General features: G+C 44.3%; 1 protein-coding gene across 1 annotated transcript; it reads right to left on the bottom strand.

The window, feature by feature from the left end:
- Nucleotides 1-474: 474 nt before the first annotated feature.
- LOC126425716 (NPC intracellular cholesterol transporter 2-like) lies at nt 475-21,865 on the bottom strand. Its single transcript, XM_050088317.1, has 4 exons — nt 21,787-21,865; nt 13,860-13,967; nt 7,301-7,479; nt 475-664 (listed from the first exon to the last, which is right to left on the bottom strand). Exons 1-4 carry the CDS (start codon nt 21,863-21,865, stop codon nt 485-487), a joined length of 546 nt encoding a protein of 181 aa, XP_049944274.1. The 3' UTR covers nt 475-484.
- Nucleotides 21,866-23,229: the final 1,364 nt, after the last annotated feature.

The raw sequence follows: 23,229 nt of genomic DNA, 5'->3' as shown, positions 1-23,229 counted from the left end.
GTTAGTTATTGAACGACCGTTATCGAAGCCTAGAAACTTCATTTTCAGCTGCCACAAAATAATTATGGGAACATAAATCTGTGGGGGTCGGGCCAGTCAGCCGCGGGATGTCATACCCACGTCGAACAAAGGCACGGGAGCGTAGTGCCAACAACCGCGGCGCCGGCCTCGACAGGACAAGGTTCAAATGGTTCAAATGGCTCTCAGCACTATGGGACTTAACATCAGAGGTCATCAGTCCCCTAGAACTTAGAACTACTTAAACCTAACTAACCTAAGGACATCACACACATCCATGCCCGAGGCAGGATTCGAACCTGCGACTGTAGCGGTCGCGTGGTTCCAGACTGAAGCGCCTAGCACCGCTCGGCCGCTCCGGCCGGCAGCACTACAGCGAAGTGAATATATTGTAAGACTGAAAACACGAAAGAAGACGATCAGTGCAACTCTTTTATTAGATCAGAAGCAGTTCGAGGTACGGAGTTCAATGGAGGCGGTGGTAAGGAATTCGGGGCAAGAGGCTAGGCATGGGACGGATGCGGCGCTGGTGCTGACGCAGGCGAGCCTGCGGCGGGTTGCGGTCGGTCACCTCGCCGTCCACCAGGAAGCACGTCACCACCGCCTCCGTCTCGTCCACCAGCGACAGCTGCACCGTCAGGTTCACCTGCAACACAGCCGCGCACGCCGGGATAACCACAACAAGCAAGCTACAGCCGTGCAGTCACATCTTCGTTGTAATTAGATGGCGGGCGATGTGTGGTGAGTGGTGGGTGTACATTTGATGTGCGGTGGGTGCACAATAGGCAACGCAAGTGTTCACCTCATGATTTCTATCATTTTGTCATATACATCGTTGTGGTACAGACAGAAAGTAAGTATAATATGCACAGAACATCACTACTGTTGTTCTTTTCTGTACCAGTATTTGAGGAGGACATCCCTGCTTCCTTCTGACAAACATGCCCTGGCGTTACGAGATGCTACTACTACTACTGTGGCCGTATGGGTGGAATGCATGAGGGTGTCAGCAAATTTTCGGAGCAGTCTAGGGTCGTATTGGTAAGGACTACTACTACTAGTAGTAGTATCTAATTTTGGGATGAAGACAGCAAGAATGAGAAGAGAGGGAAGTAATAAACTGAGGTCAATTCTATGGCGCTCAGGAAAAAGTGTGTACATCTTAGGAACTGTCAAAATGGTGTTAAACGGACCACGAAGCAAACAAACTAGTCATTTTCATTTGAGTAATGAAAGAAACGTGTATCGTACGTAGTAGGCTTCCAGAGGCATTTAGCAACAGATATCCATGCATACGTCACGCTATTTCCATACATTACGGGCCGGTGTTTGTCAGTGCAGAGGATTTCGTCATCAAGTGCAGACTAGCTGCATTTGGTGACCAACCCGATGCGAGTCCACTCTCAAGCTCCTCAGACCATGGGAACACGATTGTCGGTTTACGAGTTACCTGCTAGAAGATACCATCGCTGCTACCGCACTAGTGCTTTTCTAAAGGGCGAGGTCGGTGGGGCATGTGGGTGGAGTGGGGGGGGGGGGGGAGAGGGGGGCACTTGAGCCACAGCTAGTGGCACTCGGAGGTGGGAGTGGCTCGAGACGGAGGAGAGTGAGTCATCTCCTCCGCTGTCACAGAGGAGACATCTCCAGGAAGTGAGTGCCGTGACTGGAAAACTGCGGCGTCACTGGCAGTCAGCGCGGGGCAGACTGATCTGCGGTGGCGGTTGAGGTTGCTGACGCGGGCTACACTTGGACGTGTTGACAGCTGAGTGAGTGATGCGGAAGCAACAACGCTGGCCACGACGCTTGCGGCTGACGACCAGTAGCGAGTCGGCGTACCAGTATTAGGATATTGGCCCAACTCGTCTCAAATTTGCGTAGCAGGCCAAAGTTGTCGCACTGACCGCCGTTGCAGCTGCGGGGTTAACACGTCGACAAGGTCAGTTCGCGTGCAGTCGTGACTAGAAGCCTTCTTCTTGATGGTACACCTAGGAGCTGTCTACGGAGTATTACTAACAGTAAGTGTTGAGTGTTGGCTCTGTTGGACACAAACAAACCGGTGGAGCAACTGCCGTCTTTCCTCAGAGGAAGACCATTCCAATGGAGATGGAGTAAGGCGTTTCCGCATTTCAAGAGGAGCGCTACCTATGTGCTTTAGTACATGATGGCTGCATCTCGGTACTTAAGTGATCCAGTAGAGTGTACAGTGCAGAGTACAAACTCTGCTTTCAGTGTTTTGGTTAACAAGCGACATTATGCATCGAAGTACATAGTTATGGTGCGACGTGTTATGATTCCTTTGTGATGGCATGTTGGGAGTGTGATCTGTTCCCCATTAACATTTTGTTAATTACACAGCAGATACGCGACTGATGTGTACATCTTATTCTAAAGCAAGTGATCTTATCTTATGACGCCATGGGTGTGAATGACTTCGTTCATGCCATTTGTCACAAAGAAAGATACCTAGCTAGCTTGCTGTTTGAGAATGATCCATTTACACGCTTTATTGTGTAGGCGATTGTATTGAGGTATACGCGTAGGTAGTCCTGTAGATACCAGGTAGTATCTTGTTGTGGTGAGTGGATGGTGATGGTAGTAGCTGTAGACAATATTTAACTGGGTGCTATGTGTATGATCTTAAGTCTGAGAATTGTCTCAGTGTCCTGTAGTTAGCTGCAGAAGAATTATTTATTGTCTGTTCCTGTCTTTGGCCAAGGACCATTTACAGTACTTATTATTGGTGTTGGCCGACTTTCTCTGCTGCGTCCTGTTCCATTATATTACGTTTCATTGTGTTGTAAGTATTTTAATTGATATGCTCCCGTTTGAGCCATGCTTTCAAGAGATATAGCCTATTGAAATGCACATTATGTTCTGTTTAATTGTTGTTCTGTTGCCAATAAAATTTTATGTTTAATAAATTACTTGTTAAAATGAGCCCACGGGGCAAAAGCCCCAGCTCGAACCCCACTCCATCCAAATTCCACGCTACAAGAGCTTCTTATAACTTTGACCCTCTACATCTACATCTACGTGACTACACTACCATTCACAATTAAGTTTCTAGCATAAAGTTCATCGAGTCATCTTCAAGTTACTTCTCTATCGTTCCAAAGATTTCTGGAAATCTAAAAATATGGAACCAATTTGACATCCCCTATCGGTAGCACTCGTTACTTTGTGTGCATAAACAGCTAATTATGTTTCACAAGAACGATACTTTCTGAACCCCTGTTGGCTCTTTGCCAATAAATCATTTTCTTCTAAGTAATTCATAATGTTCGAACATAGTATACGTTCGAAAATCCTCCGGCAGATCGACGCTAGTGACACGAGTCTGTAATTCAGAGGATTACTTCTAATTCCATTCCTGAGAACTGGTGAGACCTGCGCAACTTTTCGGTATTTAGATATATATCTTTTGACGTTCGAACTGTTGTATATTTGTGCTAAGTGTAGAGCTATTGTACCGGCATACTCTGAAAGGAACATAACTGGCATACAATCTGGACTGGCGGCCTTGCCTTTATAAAGTGATTTAAGCTGCTTCGCAATATCGAGGACATCTACATCTTCTCATCTTAACAGTCGTTCTTCATTCGAATTGTGGAATGTATACTTCGTCCCTTTGGTGAAGAAATTTTGGAAAACCGTATTTGATAACTTCGCTTTAGTGGCATTGTCATCTGTAACATTACCATTGCTGTTGTGCCGTGAAGGTTTTCATTGTGTCTTGTTGCTGGTGTAATTTACATACGACTAGAATCTCATTAGACTTTCTGTCAGATTTCGAGACAGTTCTTTTGTGGAAACTACTAAAAGCATTTCGCATTGAAGCCTGCGCTAAATTCCTAGCTTCAATAAAGAATGGCCAGTCTTGGATATTTTGAGCGCTTTTGAATTTAGCGTGCTTCTTTCATTGCTTCTCTTTTAATATGTACTTTATTATATCTGTACATTTCGAAAATGATATGTAAAATTATTTATATCAGCCATAGGTCCACATCCACAGATTTGTTCTAGGGACCATGTCATAAGCTTTTGCCAAGTCTACATGGACAATGTGTCTCTCTAACTGCACTGCTATGGATTGCTCCAACAGCTGTTTATAATAAAGAGTTTGCCTGTGCAGGACTTGTTCTGTATAAACGAACTCCGGTCTTCCCCATCATGGTGACCAACATTCTGCCTTATTTTGTTGTACATAATTTTGCCAAATAAGCGGGTCGTTGTGCCTCTCTAATAATTATTCTCTCTTCCAATCTCCCTCTTGCGTAACGAAACCATATACGATTTTAAATTATGATGGTATTTCAATCTGCCGACAACAGTTGTTCAAAAAGAGTATTATTCTCTTCCTCAAAGAGTGTTCTCCAGTTGTCAATAACTTCACCGGCATATTTACGGGACCAGATGATAGGTCGTTTTTCATTTTAGCCACTGTGATGTTCACCTAATTTATCGTGCTGGTCATATTACGAACTGGTTCTTTAGTCCCACCTTCTTCCTCTTCTGTGAACTGACGTCTGTCTTCAATTAGAAAATCAATATAATGCTCTTTACATTCCTTTAAAAGAACTAAATTGTCCACTGCTACGTTTACTAGTATTTTCTTCATACCTGAATTGTCCTTTACACTCCTGTAGTTAATGATCCACCGAGAGAACGCTAAATCTGACTGAATTTCCGTTCTTTTGTGATTTAATTGTGTTCCTAAACTTATGAATCACTGTCTGATAATATTGGCTGTGTTGAGGTCATTTAGTTGATAACCATTTTTATATGAGTGTATTCTTCATTTCGCAAACCAGCTTCTCATGATTTACCATACCTGTTCATTCTGACATCGAAGTAAAAATTTTCTTAACCTAGTAAAAATGAAATAGTTACCAGAGAGAAGGAAATGTACAAAGATAAACCTTATTATCTGGGACATATTACAAGTACTTAACAATTGTCCATTTAAGTAGATTTTCTAAAACACAGCCAGTTTATTATTCATTTCTTCTTCAGGCGTATATGGACGACGGCGTTTCACTTCTGGTCAAACACAACACAGTGTGCATACAAGCATGTGGGTGTGCAGTTCATAAACAACTGGACACAATATTTTAATAAATACACTTCCCAGATTATGTGCATATTGACGTTCATGTTCCACCTGCCTCTCTTTAAGACGACATGAATGATGTACAGAATTAAATCTTGCCCTGAGTCGCATTTGGCCCATATATCTTACTTTTTACATCACCGGTTCCAAGGATATAAGGCCACAGATACACGTGCTGTGTATATTGTTAGCTAGCAGTAAACTGCGTCGTGGGTTCAATAAAATCTGGATAACGGTAGATAAGAGATGGTCGTGAAAGCTCGACCAAGAATTAATTGGCTTTCGAGTTGTGAAGCCACAACTAATTTTCTTGGCACAGTTGAATAAAATAAAGACGCCATCACGGTTCATGCAAGAGCCTCACGGAAGCAGCCCAGAGTGATGCCGGCCAAGTGAAGCTACATCAGGAGCGGCCTTCTGATGCAACAAGCACTGTCGCCACTGCGGCGAGCACTCACCACATAGCGTGGCTCAGCAGAGGGACCAGATCCGTAGTATCATCGAGGCAGCAGAATCGCGGAGCCACTGTGGTGTGGATGAAGTAACTGCTCCACGCCTGAGACATGACTCTGCTGTGGCTTACACGATGGGAAACGATGCCTTGGCAAAAAAGGAGACCTGAAAACCATATGAATGCTCCTCATTTATAGACAGAAGTATACAGTCCAGCAGGTACCAGCTTCGAGAGCAGGTCGAGAACGATCTTCCAGTCGACGTAAGTCGGCAAACTGCCTCCACCATACTGTGCCGTTACTAGCTGCGCCTCTGCTGTTTGCACTGAGTCTAATGCTGCCGACTTCGAGCCCTCCAACTGGTGAGCCACCTGTAAGCTTACTTCAGCCGCTGCTGACCTCGTACTCTGATGGTCTACATTTCAAGCTCGGGCCACACAGCCGATCAGTTGTCATCGCCTGTGCGGGCAAGCTCCTGGCTGTCCGCCTCCGCTTGTGTGGGCAGGCACTGTACCTGAGACCCTCCACCTCACGTAGGGCCCATGGCGCGATTCTGCGCGCCCCGGGGCGCCCTGTACCGAACCGTGGGGCTGCCTCTAGTCTGTGTGGCTGCCGTCATGGGTTGCCGGATTCAGCATCCTCGTCTTGTTGCCGCCGCCATCATTTCACCAGTCGAGAGACGCCTTAGGCTGCCAGTGACAACAAGCCGCTCGGTAACCACAGCACCTTCTCGGTGACTATCTGCAGCTTACGACGTAGGGCGTTGGATTCTCTGAGCATCGTCAAGACATTTGTACATTGCTGAGTGATAAATGATTGTTCTGACAATGCTGTTTTCATGACGAAACGTCGGCAACGGCCAGGCATCCATTCGCCATTCCACTATGCCCACGGTGGTTAGCTTCTGGCTTCGTGACTTCTGACAACCCAGTTCATCGAGAGAGGTGGCACAGTGGTTAGCACACTGGACTGGCATTCGGGAGGACGCCGGTTCAAACCCGTGTCCGGCCATCTTGATTTAGTTTTTTCGTGATTTCCCTAAATCGCCTGAGGCAAGTGTCTGCATGGTTCCTTTGAAAGGGCACGACCGACTTCCTTCCCCACCCTTCTCTTATTCGATGGGATCGACGACCTCGCTGTTTGGTCCCTTCATCCCAAATCAACCAAACAACAACCCAGTTTCACCACCCACCGTAGAAGCCAATCACCCCCGGCCTTTGCAGAGTTTCTGCACAACAAAATGGTGTTTGCGTTTGGATGGAGAAACATTGTACACCTCGGATTTAACTGAAAATCTAATGCGACAATGCACTAGAGCTGGATATCTTCCTACTTGTATGGCTAAACACTTAGTGTATTAAACTGCGAGACCGGGAGGTGCAGCAGATTGTGGGCAAATTGACAAAATGAGTGAAAGACTATTGGAATCGCACACCAGGCTGTACACGGCTATTGGGCAAGTGTCACACCAACTGTGGTATATCCTTAACTGATTCCTTTTCTCCGTCTCAAAGGTTCAATACACAAACATACACTGCAAACAGAAACCCTATGCGAAGTTGTTAGGTTAAAAGACGATATAGTGACAGGAATGTCTCCAGAGCAAAGAAATATAGTAATGACCAGAAATCCCAGACGGGTGAGCCGTCGTCTCTTTGAGCCAGCTACGACAGCTGGAACTAGTGTAACACAACAATGTTGGTGTGGAAACGGTACGCACCTTGGGGTACATCTCGAGGATGTTGATGACGAGCGAGTAGACGGCGGTCTGCCCGGCCTGCAGCGGGCAGCTGCCGCTCACCAGCGACTGGCAGGCGTCCTGCTGCGGCAGCTGGTAGTTGACCTCGACGCCGCCGATGTTGGCCAGCACGTCCGGCCGTAGCGAGGTGGCCGGCCGCTCTGCAACAGCCAGGCGACGCTAGGCGCTTCCTGCCTCCACTACGTTAACTGTGGTCAGGGTGAGAGGAGGCTCTGCCTGAACATCTCTGTTCTGCTCCGATACCTCATATCTTTAACTACATATCCCACGCCCTTCTTTACGGTATAGTGTACACAGTCTCTTTGCGTCAGTAATCCAGTCACGATACAATCCCAACTTGCCAACATATTTATTAGAAATACGCACGAAAGATTTCACGCCCTGTTTGCCTCATGGACTAGAAGGGGAACTCGCAAATCTTATATCCACTGTTGTGCAAAACCTAATGACGTTAGCAACTTCCATATGATGTGTCACTGCCGAGTAATATTGCTCAATGAAACTTGGATCACACATAGAAAGAAACACTACAGCATAGTACCGAAGGTAACTAAAAGAAATACGCAGTAAGACGAACAGAAGTGACACTTTCATTCAAACACAACAATTACACGTAAGTCACCGAGATTTACAATGGTTGCGTGGTCATCACGGATGGTAATCATGCTCTGTAACATGCTCTCGTGGAGGCCACAGTGTTGATATGAAGTTATTGTGGTGGGGCGTTTCATTCCTCCACCAGCGTGATTGACAGCTACTGGATAGTCCTCGGAACATCACGACGTGCCACAATTTGTCTCCCCAACGCATCCCACAAGTACTCGGTGTAATTTTAACCAGGGGAATGGGCAGGCAAGTCCATTTACCAAATATCCTCCCACTCAGAGAGCTCCTGTACCTGCGTTTTTCCACGCGGTAGCTCAAACTCATCCAGGGCCTAATAACTGTTGAAAAGATGCTCATGGGGAAGGAGTACAGTGTCACAGTAACACTGAGTGTCCCATGTTCAAAGATGTTGACATCCCTCAAATATTATGCCTATCCACACCAGAACACCAACCATCAAAACGATCATGATCGATAATGTCTAAGGGCGCATTACGTGTTCCTACCTCTTGCCGTATGAGGCTACGTCCAACATTCTCGAAAATGATCGTTTCGTGTAGAGTACTTCTAAGGTGTGGTTTGGTTTTGCTTATTCTAGAATTGAGAACAACTGTGTAAGGTGAAATGACAAGTTTAATATCGCAATTTTTCTCACAAAATTACAGCTTTCACACAGTTTTCAACTCGACAACATAAAAAAAGCAATGGATAATGCATCTTGCCAACATCAAAAAGTGAAATAATTTTATACATAACAATGTAAAATATTAACTCTCTGAAAGAACATTAATCCCAACCACAATATTATGCAAGTTTAATTGGAAGTTTCTTTACATTAACCCTAAGCTCAATAATATTGAATTTAATTGGATGTTTCTTTACAAAACTGCTCCTACACATATGTTATGATGTTGGTCAGCACTACGAAAATCGTCCAATTCCGGTTCAAAGTTCGGTACTATTTAGGATGACAATCAAGTCTATGGTGGATGGTTAGTTATGTGACAAATTTGAGCGCAAGATTACCCAAGGCCACTCGAGTTTACAGTGGACGCAAACTGGTGAACCAACAAAGTTTACCCCTCTGCATGTGGTATATACCTTAAGCTGCGACGTGCTGCTGACTGCAGTGCCGTTCTCTCCCACTTAAATTCCTATAAAATTAATCTCGCCTTCATTGAACTTTCCAGCAGAAACTTTCCCTATGTTTCTCGATATGCGAGAAAACATGCACACAGCCCTAGTCTTATTATGTGGCATTATACACGCGCATGGTTGGAGCAGCGTGCATATTGTAGTGCCCTCTCAGTTCTCGCAAGAGCAATTAACTAATTTGACTGGTTCGTTTCTCCACAGTTGGAGCTAAACGTTGCTACAGCTAATTTCTATCTGACGTGCAGCCGCTGTCAATGCAGTGCCCACACAAATTTCTTCTCTGCATCATAAGGAGCGTTAAGCGCTCCATTTTTCACTTGACGCCAGTTTAGAGAAGAGTCCCCTAAAAATTTCTCTCTTGTCCTACTCATGACAGAACTGCCTCACTCCACTTGAGTTCCTTTTTCACGTCACATCTTTTTGACCACAAGGAGCATACCTCTTATTTTGTAAAAACTCTCTCTACCAATCGCAATGTCCCTTCTATCTATCTGCGTCGAAACTTCAGTATTTTTCTCGTTCCTAGTGCGTTTTGGTGCCAATCAGATGTTTTGTGGCCATTCTAGATGCCTAACATACATTGACCTTTCCATGTGTCACACCCGCTGGCCAAAATGCGTCACTGGATTTTGTTTGTACCCCGTTGGAATTCCGAAACGCAGCTTTCTAAAGCTGACCTTCCTCTTGCCACCCCTTTAAGTGGTTTCCGTCGTAACTCCCGCAGTGTAGCTTCGCTACCCCATTGTGGGGCTGGCTTTTCAAAACTAAAAGCGACTCGTGTTCCCTGTTCCACCTTCCGCTCAAAGACATGCATTGTGTAGGAACGGTGTGTTAATTATCGTCGATTGGCTGTAATCCCTTTTTTCATTACACACCGATAGACAAATGTTCTCATAACCACGAATTATGTTAGGTGTCATCTTCACCTTCTCGTTGCGATGCGTGAAGGCCTCATGTAAGGTGCAAATCTGAGCATTTATTCTGCCACCTTAATACTGATTCACTGGTCAATGTTATTGTCACATAGTGTTCCTTCTGTAACTGCATCACCTCAGGGGTGCATTAGCCCCTGACTTTGAATGCGGGACCGCATCGAACAGCGCAGGCAGAAGAGCTCTTGGTACGAGAGGATAATGGCAAATGGACTTGCCTGCCTGTTCCCTCGGCTTAAATACTGTGTCACATGTAGGATGCATTGTGGAGACGTACCACAGCACGTCTACAAGCACCAACGACCACCAACTCGTCGTCAGCCACACTGAGGGAGGAATGGACTACCCTACTACAGGAACTCCTTGTCAACCTTGCAACCAGCATGGGAGCACGTTGCAGAGCAGGCATTACCATCTGTGGACGTCACACACCTCATTAAGAACAATCTCTTGCCTTTTCTACTCGTAATGTCCAGGAAACAGTCGTAAACCGCAGAGAGTTCAGTGCAATTACTGTCTTTAAATACAAGTGTTATTTCTGTTCGTCTCATTGCGTATTTATTTCAGTTATCTTCCTTAGTATACTGTAGCACATTTTTGTATGTATGGTCCAAGTTTCATCGAGATTTGTTACTTGGCACTGACGTATCATTAAGGTCAGAGGCGATGTTACATGGTACTGGCGTGCTGTCTCCTGGGAGGATGCCGAAGGATGACTAATCTTTTGATCGTTGTGTTTCTTTATGCAATTCCCAGGGGAAGAAAGAAAAATTACAGATTTTTAACATGGCAGTATTAATTTCGGATATGAGGGTTTTGAGGACTGTGACGTTTAGAGAACAATACATGAAGTAGATATATGAAGGATGAGCCTGTATTTGCTGTCCAATGATATGGCGACAGATTCAGAGAGGGGGATGATATCATCTACGCAGAAGATACCATGTCAAACAGGTCTCCTGGGGGTGGCCGTTGGCCGCTATACCAAATAAATACACAATCCTGCAACTGGATCGGCATCATGATCGAAGCACCCGAACGGCGATCCTCGAGTATGGGAGTTTCCTTACTTTCTCGTCCTGCACTTTAATTCGAATTCTGATTGTGTATGTTGTGTTTAAGACGACTTTGACATTGCTCGTTGGTCCTCATTTGAGCGCACTTCACTTGTAGCCGTAACATTCCTGCTGCATTCCCAGTTGTTGGATTATCGTCTATATAATTTTCACAGGAATATCCATCACTACCTTTCAATGTAAATACTGTATAGCTACGTTTTCCTCATCAAACTACCCGCTGACTATCAAAAGCTACTGGTGCAAATATTATATCGCTGATGCGAGTCCTTCGTCAAGTGTTTGTCTTTAGCGGAGCGAAAGTTTTTAGCAATGAGTATTCATCCTTCAGGTTTTAGTCTTCGTACGAACAATATGCAAAATTCGATTGTTCCCATCGTCGCACATCGTAAGTTACAAATAGAAATATCTGTTGTGTTGAGGTATTGTCTCAAGAACGACATGTTATGTAGTGAATAAAACTTTAATTAGTCTTTGAAAGTGGAATTGTTGCTTTGGAACACGTTGGACTTGTTTAAGTAATAAAAATATTATGACTGTAGATGGTGTGCTCAAAAATGTTCAGATATGTGTGAAATCTTATGGGACTTAACTGCTAAGGTCATCAGTCCATAAGCTTGAGAGGTGGCATGAGCCCCCTCTCATATTTCTATCTTACTCTGAGTAATTCGATTTTCCTCTCTAATTGCATGCGGTGAAAAGTTGCTATTCCTTTACACGCGGACTTCCCACGCAGCGTCTCTCATCACCTGGGTGGTCCGGTGACAGGCGGGTTCTGCTGATCTTGAAAGGGTTAAGCCGACGGGTGTGAGGGAGTCGAGTGGATGCTTTCCAGATGCCGACATTATCATAAGAGGGGCTAGAGATTCCGTTACTTTGCAGAAACTTAGTGAAAACACTTTCTGGCGGGTTACCAGCGAGGTGTGGGAATGACTTGTGTTCCCAGGCAGTCTTGGCAGGCAAATTCCCGCGTTTTCTGCAAAACAGTAACCGAGATTGGCTTGCTCAGGGCATAGCTCAGTGACGTAGCAAAATCGACGCAGAAATTGGCGCCAAGAATCTCCATTGGTGGAATGGTAGTGCTTCGGCAATAGAGTGGAATTTTCCGCCGGTTTTCGAGTTGCTGATTGGAACGTTTAACCACAGCCACTGTCGTGGGGGCGGGAATGTTCTGTGTTCGGCTTGTACGGGTGCTCTTGAGGGGTCGGCTCTCGCCTTTCGGTCAGAGTAGGTTACAAGACTGAGCTCTCGCTGCTCTGGACAGCCTGCCTTCCGTTGGCTGTCTAATATACTTTCATTTATTTGTAACTGTTTGATGAAGTTGCTGAAGTTCCGACTTCAACGTAACTTTCCGAGTACAGTTGGCAATTGAGAGTTCTGCGTACAAGCGGCCTATGTTGTCCGTCTTGAGCAGTTTTGGGTAAAGTCGACTGTATCGCAGTTACTGTGTGACTTCACTTGTTAAAATCAATCACTGTACCGTCAGTGATTGTGTGGCGAGCCATCTTCGTCTCCCCCAGAGGTGCTATTGATAGGAAGTCTTTAGTCTGGAACAACCTGACCAGGATAATTCGTTTCTGGCTATACTCGTGACATTATCATCACCACGACGGGACGTCGAAGCAACCAGCCATTGCTTCTGGTACGCCAGATCGTGTCCTTCCAGTTAAGAAGACAGCTTGGTAATGTATGTCTGCAGCACCGGTAGATTTGGTAATTTTGCTCTGTTATAACCAGAGCTCATCAGAGCGCACCTGTTCCCATCTTTTCTTACGTGGTTCTGTCTTGGGTGTTCATTATCTGAGTTCTCACTACCGTAACAGCAATTAATGTTGGGTTGGCTGGGTGTTTCTCTTAAGACTGGAGTTGAAAGGAATTGGCTCCACATACCACTTGGTCATAAACGTCACAAGCTAGTTTGCGGACAACTTCACCTTCACAGCATTTATTTGAGCGTCCAATTTGACGTATTGTAAATGTTTTATGTGTTGTGTTTATTATTTTGAGTTTAGTCATAATAAATAAAATTGTTATTTTGGACAGAACTTTCATTCTGTAGATCGGTAGAGCAACCCTTTCATTTGTCACTACGTTAATGGAACTTATTTATCAAATTAAATTATTCCAGGTGCCAAACTCTTTCCTACCCCACTTGCAGGGTCGATTAGAGTCAGTTCGCGTCTCTTCTCAATCCATGTGCAACAGCAAAAGTTGGAGTTAGAAAAGGGGGGGCTTAGAGCATCATTTCCATATGAAGATTCTAGAAGAATTTAGTGTTAAATACACTGCTATCCCCGGCTCCTCGCAACCTTACACACTACTTAACCTAAATTATCCTAAGGACAAACACACATCCATGCCCGAGGGAGGACTCGAACCTCCGGCGGGACCAGCCGCACAGTCCATGACTGCAGCGCCTGAGACCGCTGGGCTAATCCCGCGCGGCGAGACGGTGTGCTGCATAACCCAATAATAACTTAGCTTGAGAATGTGAGTCACTTGTCCATATCCTATATATGCATACACACTTTACAAACCATTCTACGCTGCATCACAGAGTATATTACTCTCCTATGTTAGTCACTCTGTGCCCAATGAACGTTGCGTTTACTTGTACAATGTTCGTTGAAGATTACTACAAATACAAAATATCTTCCCTCGTAAAACGCTACCTATCAGGAGACTGTGATTGCACAGTACTGTTGCGTTCTTTGTTGACATAATGGCTGCTGCATCTTTCATATACTGTACCTGTGACAAAGGTGATGTTCCCCGACATGCTCTCGCCCCTGTAGAACACGCAGGGCGGCACGTCACAGTCCAGGATATCTACCGACACTGGCGGCGTTCCCGTCTCACCTGCAACAGGAATGGAAAGTGTCAGTATAGCTTCCTCCAAAATGCTAAGCATCCTTCAGTACCAGAGAAAAAAACGAGATTAACTGGTGAATGTTTTAGTTTGTTTTTTCAAGTGGTTCCGACAACAGCGATTAAGCGATGTACTTTTGAATTATTCGTTTAGTCATAATGAACCGTTTCGAGTCACACTCGGGCATTGGCTATGCCAGTATACGAATGAAACTAGAGCACCGTCTCGAATGTGACAATAGGATTTTTGATCACCACAGATGTCAAAGCATGTTTTGGAGTGTACTCCCATGCTGACCAGAAGACCTGATAAGGAATCCTTCCGGTAGACGGTTCCATTGCTCCACCAGTGCAGTTGAGAATCGATAGATGGTCGTTGGTTCATGAGCATATGCTGCAATACCTGTCCACAATGCATTCCACGCGTGCTCAGTGTGATTTAAGTCTTTGGAACGGACAGGCCAGTCCATTCGCTGCATATCCTCTCGTTCCAAGAGCCCCTCCATCTGTGCTGTCCGATGCGGTCGCGCATCCATAACACTGAAGTCAAAGGTGAATGGACCCGGAAAAGACGCGAATGGGGTAGGAGTGCAGTGTCACAGTAACGTTGACCGGTAAATGTACTTTGTCAAAACATACTGTGTACGACATTATTGCCATACAACCTTATGTCTCCCGATAACTTAGTACCGGGACTCCAAACCGATCGTGTTCGACAATGCTGGATGTAGCCTCATACGGAGAGAGGTTGGAGCACATAATGCACTCAGGAACAGACCCTTGTAGTTGAAACTAAGTAGCTGAAAGTTAGTAAACATCGTTTTCGCGTATATGAAGTATAAAACAAACACGTCTATACATAAAATGAAACGTCCCGACTGACTGACTATATGACTCCTCGTCGCCCAGCCCAAACCACTAAGCACAGAAACTTGAAATTGCAAACTCTCTATTGAGGCAGTTCTGAAGCTAAAACTACGCAAATTGGTATTTGGTTCCTCAGTCAGAAATAAAATAAATACCTGTCTCATCATTTTCGGAAATTCAACCACAAAGGGAGTAAAATAGTGGGTGAATTTGCTAGATTAACTTTTGTCGTGAATCTGGATGAGGAATTGCATGCCGACCTCCAAGTGAGGGCTTTTCTCTTCACACTATTGGGGAAACCAGTTTGACGAGTGCAAGCTGCTGGTGCTGCAGCTCGTGTGTATGCTGCACGGTACCCTCAAAGTCGCAATTCCGATAAGAATTTTTTTCGTCGCCTTCAGGAAATCGATAATCTTCGTCCCCAGGTAATGGACAGAGGTCGTCCAGGGACTAGTCGTACTCCACAAACAGAGAACACGATTTTTAAACCGTTCACCAATCACCTCGGTGAAGTATCCGTGATATTGCAAAGCAGTTACGGGTGTCTCAAAGACTTATTGTTGAAGTGTTGTAGACGAAGACCACCTTCGATGAGTACAGTTTCGTGAATGGTTTTTGTGCCAACTGGAAGACAACGGACATGTTATCAATAACTTGACATAGACTGACGAATCTAGCTTCACTCGTGACGGTATTTTCATCCTCCGCAACAGCCATTTTTGGCCGTTGGGAACACAACCCACCACTCAGCCATGAACGTGGCACGCTTTGGCACAAACCTGTGGGCTAGAATCGTGGGTGGAGTGCTTTTGGGTCCTTACCTACTGCCAGACAAGTTGAATGCGCATCATTATCATACGCTTTGTTGCAATACGTTGCCTGACGCATCAGAAAACGTTCAGCTTGGTGTTCGAAGCTATGGTTTCAGCATGATGGTGCTTTAGAATGAATGTGCGTAAGTATACAGGGTGAGTCACCTAACATTACCGCTGGATATATTTCGTAAACCACATCAAATACTGACGAATGGATTCCACAGACCGAACGTGAGGAGAGGGGCTAGTGTAATTGCTTAATACAAACCATAAAAAAATGCACGGAAGTATGTTTTTTAACACAAACCTACGTTTTTTTAAATGGAACCCCGTTAGTTTTGTTAGCACATGTGAACATATAAACAAATACGTAATCAGTGCCGTTTGTTGCTTTGTAAAATATTAATTACATCCGGAGATATTGTAACCTAAAGTTGACGCTTGAGTACCACTCCTCCGCTGTTCTATCGTGTGTATCGGAGAGCACCGAATTACGTAGGTATCCAAAGGGAACGGTGATGGACCTTAGGTACAGAAGAGACTGGAACAGCACATTACGTCCACATGCTAACACCTTTTTATTGGTCTTTTTCACTGACGCACATGTACATTACCATGAGGGGTGAGGTACACGTTCGACGGGCGTTTCATAGGACGTAGAGGACGCATAAATTGGCCAGCCCATTCTCCTGATCTTACACCTCTGGACTTCTTTCTGTGGGGTACGTTAAAGAAGAATGTGTACCGTGATGTGCCTACAACTCCAGAGGATATGAAACAACGTATTGCGGCAGCCTGCGGCGACATTACACCAGATGTACTGCGGCGTGTACGACATTCATTACGCCAGAGATTGCAATTGTGTGCAGCAAATGATGGCCACCACATTGAACATCTATTGGCCTGGCATGTCGGGACACACTCTATTCCACTCCGTAATTGAAAACGGAAACCACGTGTGTACGTGTACCTCACCCCTCATGGTAATGTACATGTGCGTCAGTGAAAAAGACCAATAAAAAGGTGTTAGCATGTGGACGTAATGTGCTGTTCCAGTCTCTTCTGTACCTAAGGTCCATCACCGTTCCCTTTGGATACCTACGTAATTCGGTGCTCTCCGATACACACGACCGAACAGCGGAGGAGTGGTACTCAAGCGTCAACTTTAGGTTACAATATCTCCGGATGTAATTAACATTTTACAAAGCAACAAACGGCACTGATTACGTATTTGTTTATATGTTCACATGTGCTAACAAAACTAACGGGGTTCCATTTAAAAAAACGTAGGTTTGTGTTAAAAAACATACTTCCGTGCATTTTTTTGTGGTTTGTATTAAGCAATTACACTAGCCCCTCTCCTCACGTTCGGTCTGTGGAATCGATTCGTCAGTATTTGATGTGGTTTACGAAATATATCCAGCGGTAACGTTAGGTGACTCACCCTGTATAAATGAAGCGTTTCCAGGGAAGTGGATTGGTCTTTGAGGTCCAATGTTCTGTTGTCCATGTTCCCTGGATCTTAATCAACTAGATTTTTATTCGTGCAGAGACTTAAAGGAAAAAAAAATTATAGTACTCCACCCACAGATGTACACAACCTAACAGCTCGTGGGATGTAGTTGTGCCGCGTAGGGTCCAGCAAGGTATAATCCAGCGAGTAGCGAAGTGTTTGCGGATGCGAGGTGACTCTGAACATCTTCCCTAAAGTGAACGCTGCTCGTAGTCGTAAGTACCGGCTCTCTGAAGACAAGCCTGGATGTCAAACGTACAGGATGGAATTACCGTGCGTAGTGTGATGTGCAATCTAGTGCAGCTTACGATTCTGCTGTATCCAACATTATTTTATGGTGGCTTTGTTTGTTTCATGGACGAAACAAAATGGTCGTTTCCGTCTGTAAGAAATTCGTGTTATGTCTTAATGTTTAAATAAAGATAACAAACACAAAGAAATATACAAGATAGCGTATTACGAAGGTGTAGATTGGATATAGTTTTTATGTTTTAACTGAATATAAAAAGGTTGGCGCGAACGCGATTCGAACATCGGCGTTCTCCACGGCATTTTCACCTCACGGAGCTAACTGGACAGCTCCAGCATAGTGCAGAGCTCATGCAGCACACAGTTACAGCGTTGCCAGAGCTTCGTTTTTTAAATCACATTTCTATTAAAACTGTTGGCGGGACTAGGTTTTGCTGGATACACTTTTGTCTTGAATTTGGATAAAAACTGCTTGCCGACCGTAGATTGGGGCACTTCTTCTTCATACAGTATATGACACTCCTTTTTGGGAAGTGAGTTTCACGATTGCACGCCAGGGAAATACTGGTATTTAGTTCAAAAATTGGTAACCAGTAGGAAAGTGTGACTACAGCTTCAAGCAAATAATTTTTTCTTGCCCTCCCCCTACATATGATTTCTTGCTCAAGCGCTGATAGCTGGTATAGGTACAAACACAGGTAATGAACACTTGTATTACTACGCTAAGGACACAAGGTGAACTCTGCCTAAGTATTTCAGTCGAGGCGTATGATTCACCAGCAAATCCCTCCTGCGACCAATGGGTTTCTTCCTAATTCTTCTCTTGTCCCCTTACCCAATACGTATTTTACAGTCATTAAGAGTGAAGCTACAGTCGAAGTATTCATCATCAGGAGTATCTTTGCACGCTAAACAATATTACATTGGATGCAATGCTTTTTTTCCGAAGACTACGCCTAATGGTAACAGTATACTGAATATGCTGCCTTATCATTCATTAAAATTAAGTGGCTGTATTGAACGGGAGATGGTACGGGAGTTTGTGGATTTGCCACTGTCTGAAGACTCCACACGAACGAAGGGTGACTCCTGTTCTGCTCTGTGTGTGTGACTCTCTAGGACCACAACTCTGCACAGATCAGTATTTAACTGCTCTTCTCTTCTCCTGATGGGAGGGGTCTTTGGTGCTCAGACAGATTAAATCATAGAAATAATTAATGCAATAATACTGAGTGGCACAAATGATGAAGGTTTTTTTAATATAAGAAAATTTGATAATATCAAATATTCACGTAATGTTCTTGAAGATATAATTCTGGAACAAAGAATTTTATCAGAGACCATCGGAAACAAGCGAAAAAGAAAAATTTAAATAACTCTACTAAATATATATATATATATATATATATATATATATATATATATATATATATATGTGTATGTATATATATAGACGTAAACTAAGAAATGAAGAGTTACCTATGTCTCGTTGTGAGAAGTACTGTGGAGAGAGAACTGCCGAAAGCAGCAAAAGTGGCACCACGTCTTTTAAACATTTCGTGAAATTGAAAGTTCGGCAGGCAAAGTTCGCACCACACTGCAGGCCGAACAGCAGTGACTGGACAGACGTAGGAAGAAGTAAGAAATACACACAGGACAACTTCTGTCGGAATGAAAATTAAAACTCCACCCAGTAGTATGCTAAAGTGTTCTGATGTTCCTTCAGGGAACTTGTTGGTGTGAACTGAAAGAAGAAAGCTCAGAAGACGGCCAACTACCGTTTCGACTACTGAAACTACCCTTATTATTGCTGATCACCCCTCCGACTACAGCCAACTAATTCTCTGACTGTTGACGACTCCATCTCAGATTAACACCAGCTACTTCTATGACACTTATACGCAAAATTTTCAGTCTGTATCGCACTTTCTTTCTTCTAATTACCTGTTTCGACCGTTTGACATCATCACTCCAATAAGTTAATCAATCAATACAACGTATTACGTCAAATACACCCAGTATAAGTACATATAGCCGGTACGACTAAGTACAATTTGACGTAATACGTTGTACTGATCTTTTAAAATTTTCGATATGGTGATGACAGTCTGCCGAAATGCGTAAGTAGATGAAACAGAGTAAGATCTAGCCCGAGAGTTTTGTGTAAAAATGCACCACGGTCGCCGACCTCTACAAAGCCGTCTTGTGTTACATTATTCACTTCTCTGACAAATGGCGACTTATCTGACTACTGTTGACCACTTCTCTTACTGCGGCTTACTACTCGTTTGACTACATCTGACTATTATTCAACTACAGGTGACTACTTCCGTGCATGATGCTGCCTGCTTCTCTGACCGCTGATAACTACATCTCCGCTTCCTAATGACTGCATCTCTGACTACTGCCCACTACTACCACTGACTACTTCTCGGACTACTTTCAGTCTACTAAAAGCTACTTCGACTTCTGGTAGTTACAGTGACTACAACCGATTACTTCTTTGACAACACTCGACTGCTTCTCTAATTCCGAGTACTTCTATGACTAATATCGACTACAGCTACTACTGTTGGTACAACAACAGACATTTCCCGTCATTAGAGGGAACTGCTTCGGCCTCCTACTCCGCAGAATGCACAGAGATCCAAGGTCCTTCCATAATGGGGGTCTGTGGATACTGTTAAGATGTAGTCAGAAGCTGATAATCGCAACATCTGCGCTTTTTGCATCCACTCACCTCATCTCGGTGGCTTCGTCACGGCACTGCCAATAAGAAGACCACAACCACAACAGAGGGTTCATCTCATCAATATGCTTCGCTCTACGCTTTGCTGCTAAGATTCTCCCTGAAGCCACATGTTACACTATGCGTAACTACAAAGAACTCGCAGCAGGATGTCATCATACAGCCAAACAAAAATCTCTTAGATTATTAATCTCACTAGTGAGTATAATTGTTTCTATGTATTGCGAACACATAGAAAGAAGGATCCTTTATTGTATGATTATATGATAGCGGAACAAACACTGGTACAGTTACTTCTGTAAAATACCTGGGAGTATGCGTACGGAACGATTTGAAGTGGAATGATCATATAAAATTAATTGTTGCTAAGGCGGGTGCCAGTTTGAGATTCATTGGCAGAGTCCTTAGAAAATGTAGTCCATCAACAAAGGAGATGGCTTACAAAACACTCGTTCGACCTATACTTGAGTATTGCTCATCAGTGTGGGATCCGTACCAGGTCAGGTTGACAGAGGAGATAGAGAAGATTCAAAGAATAGCGGCGCGTTTCGTCACAGGGTTATTTGGTAAGCGTGATAGCGTTACGGAGATTTTTAGCAAACTCAAGTGGCAGACTCTGCAAGAGAGGCGCTCTGCATCGCGGTGAAGCTTGCTGTCCAGGTTTCGAGAGGGTGCGTTTCTGGATGAGGTATCGAATGTATTGCTTCCCCCTACTTATACCTCCCGAGGAGATCACGTATGTAAAATCAGAGAGATTCGAGCGTGCACGGAGGCTTTCCGGTAGTCGTCCTTCCCGCGAACCATATGCGACTGGAACAGGAAAGGGAGGTAATGACAGTGGTATGTAAAGTGCCCTCCGCCACACACCATTGGGTGGCTTGTGGAGTATAAATGTAGATGTAGATGTAGATGTTCAAGTTATAATAATCAATTCCAAGTAAATTTACATCTAATTAAAGGGGAACGTCGTCGTTTACATGCTTTTAGCCTAAATCAAGCTTCCTCGTGTCTGACAAGTAATTTCTTTTCCGGTACCTAAATTAAATAGTTACTGCTTACTTAGGAGTAACTACGTTTCGATTGGAATCCTATTTACTGATTAACTACACACTCCTCAGAACTGGACTGTGATATCATAAATACTGTAAATGCGGGAGCACTTTAACGTAAGACGAGTCATTTTCTTACAATCACCATTTTAATAGCGACATCCGTCATGATACAGCTAACCGTGGAAAACGGAACTAGATAATCGTGTAGTCCCTTGTACATTCCCTTAAACAACGTGATCGACGTCGAAAATACGTGCGTTCATCCCACAGAAGATTAAAGTATGCCCCGAATGAACAAGCAAAGAACTTGTACGACTAAAAATGTGGCTCCGTTTGTGACTCGTTGCTTTGCAGAGGAAGCTGAGTCTGTTTCACATATTGCAGCGTGTATCTGAGATGCAGGCCCTCTTCTTCAGTATCTGATACTTGATACAACTACCGGAAACTACTAATACCGTGTCAGTAGAAACAGTAAAATTAGCAACACTGCACTTGAGGTGGCTTGGTGCGCGCAGCTGTGTACACAAAGGAGGGATGCACGTGTCCCGACGTCAGACATACTCACATGTTTGCACTGTGGTGGCCGATGCGGTGCTCACCAGCAGAAGCAGGCGGAAGACAGTCCAGGCAGCAGCGGCACGCATCTTGCTCTATTGCTCAACTTCGCTTGTGTCCACCCGTTTAAAGCTGAGATAAGTGGACCCTGTTATCAAGAAACGCACTGATAGAGCCGTCCTTTTCTGTCTTGCGCAATATTTGTCGTCAAATCAACGTGCTCTTCACCTGCAAATCTTCCTGAGGGGTCAGGTGACACCTGGCCCGGTTGAAAGAACACTGTGAGAGGTCCTCGCTAGGGTGACAGCGGAAATCTCCACGATAATGAAGGCGGAGAGATTGGATTTCGATATGGTGGCAAGTGTGACCGAAAATTTAATTTCTGAAATTAACTCGTCCAGTCTCAACCACTTGTTTCCTGTTTATACACACGACCCTGTAATTCCAATTACACGGTTCAGTCACATTAATGTGACCACATGTCAAAAGCTCGAATAACTACCTTTTGCGTCCGTCCCTGGTAGTTGAGTGGTCACCTAACGGCTCGGGTTCGATTCCCGGCTGGGTCGGACATTTTCTCCGCTCAGCAACTGGGCCGTAGAGTCTACCAATTTTTTCCAAATATCAGGGAACGTCTGAAGATGAATCATCTAAACCCAAGTAGGGGCATGGTTCACTTTCTCTCGGGTCATGGCCCGTACCCCATGTACCTCCACCGCATGGGATAACTGCACATGTGGCGTAAATGGATCACCAGAACACATGGTTTTTCACTGCCCATTACACATCGAAGACATAACACCTGCACAACTACAAATACAAACGGAGGACGACATAAATACAGCCATCAGGAATAAAGACATATGGGAGGAGATTAACCGGATGACAAACGAAGTATCCCAGATACTGCTCAAATCCTTTAAGCAATCAAGGCTGTACCACAGATTGCGACCAGAGACACAAAACACACGGGAAACGGAACCGTGGGAGACTACCAGCTCTGATTAAGAGAATGATACAGATGTTGGGGAAAACACAGATTCGAAAAACAGCAACAATATGACACTCACTCAAACTCAATGACGACTCTCAACACCAAGAATCCTGCCTAGCTAAGCACCAACCCAACACAGTCAATTACGAATAACGCTTTAAACGTGCGATGCGGACAGGGAATGGATGGCTTGAAGTACATTCCGAGCCCTCCATCCCCAGTTGGCTAGACGGGGAGAGTCAGACCCCTTTTCCCGGACACCTCCAAAACCTCTCCACTACCCTCACAAATCCACAAATCAAACTCACATTTCAAAGTCTCATTAGGTTAAGTATAGCAGATAATTTAGATTAAGAATTCCCTGCATGATTTTCTTTAATTTGTTCCCTTTCTTTATTTTAAACTATTTTTCGTAAAACATACCGAGATTAAATTCCAAATTGTGTCTAAACTGTTAAA

The sequence above is a fragment of the Schistocerca serialis genome, chromosome 1 (genome assembly GCF_023864345.2).
Source record: "Schistocerca serialis cubense isolate TAMUIC-IGC-003099 chromosome 1, iqSchSeri2.2, whole genome shotgun sequence".
Classification (NCBI taxonomy): domain Eukaryota; kingdom Metazoa; phylum Arthropoda; class Insecta; order Orthoptera; family Acrididae; genus Schistocerca; species Schistocerca serialis.
This window is presented reverse-complemented; position numbering and strand designations above follow the sequence as displayed.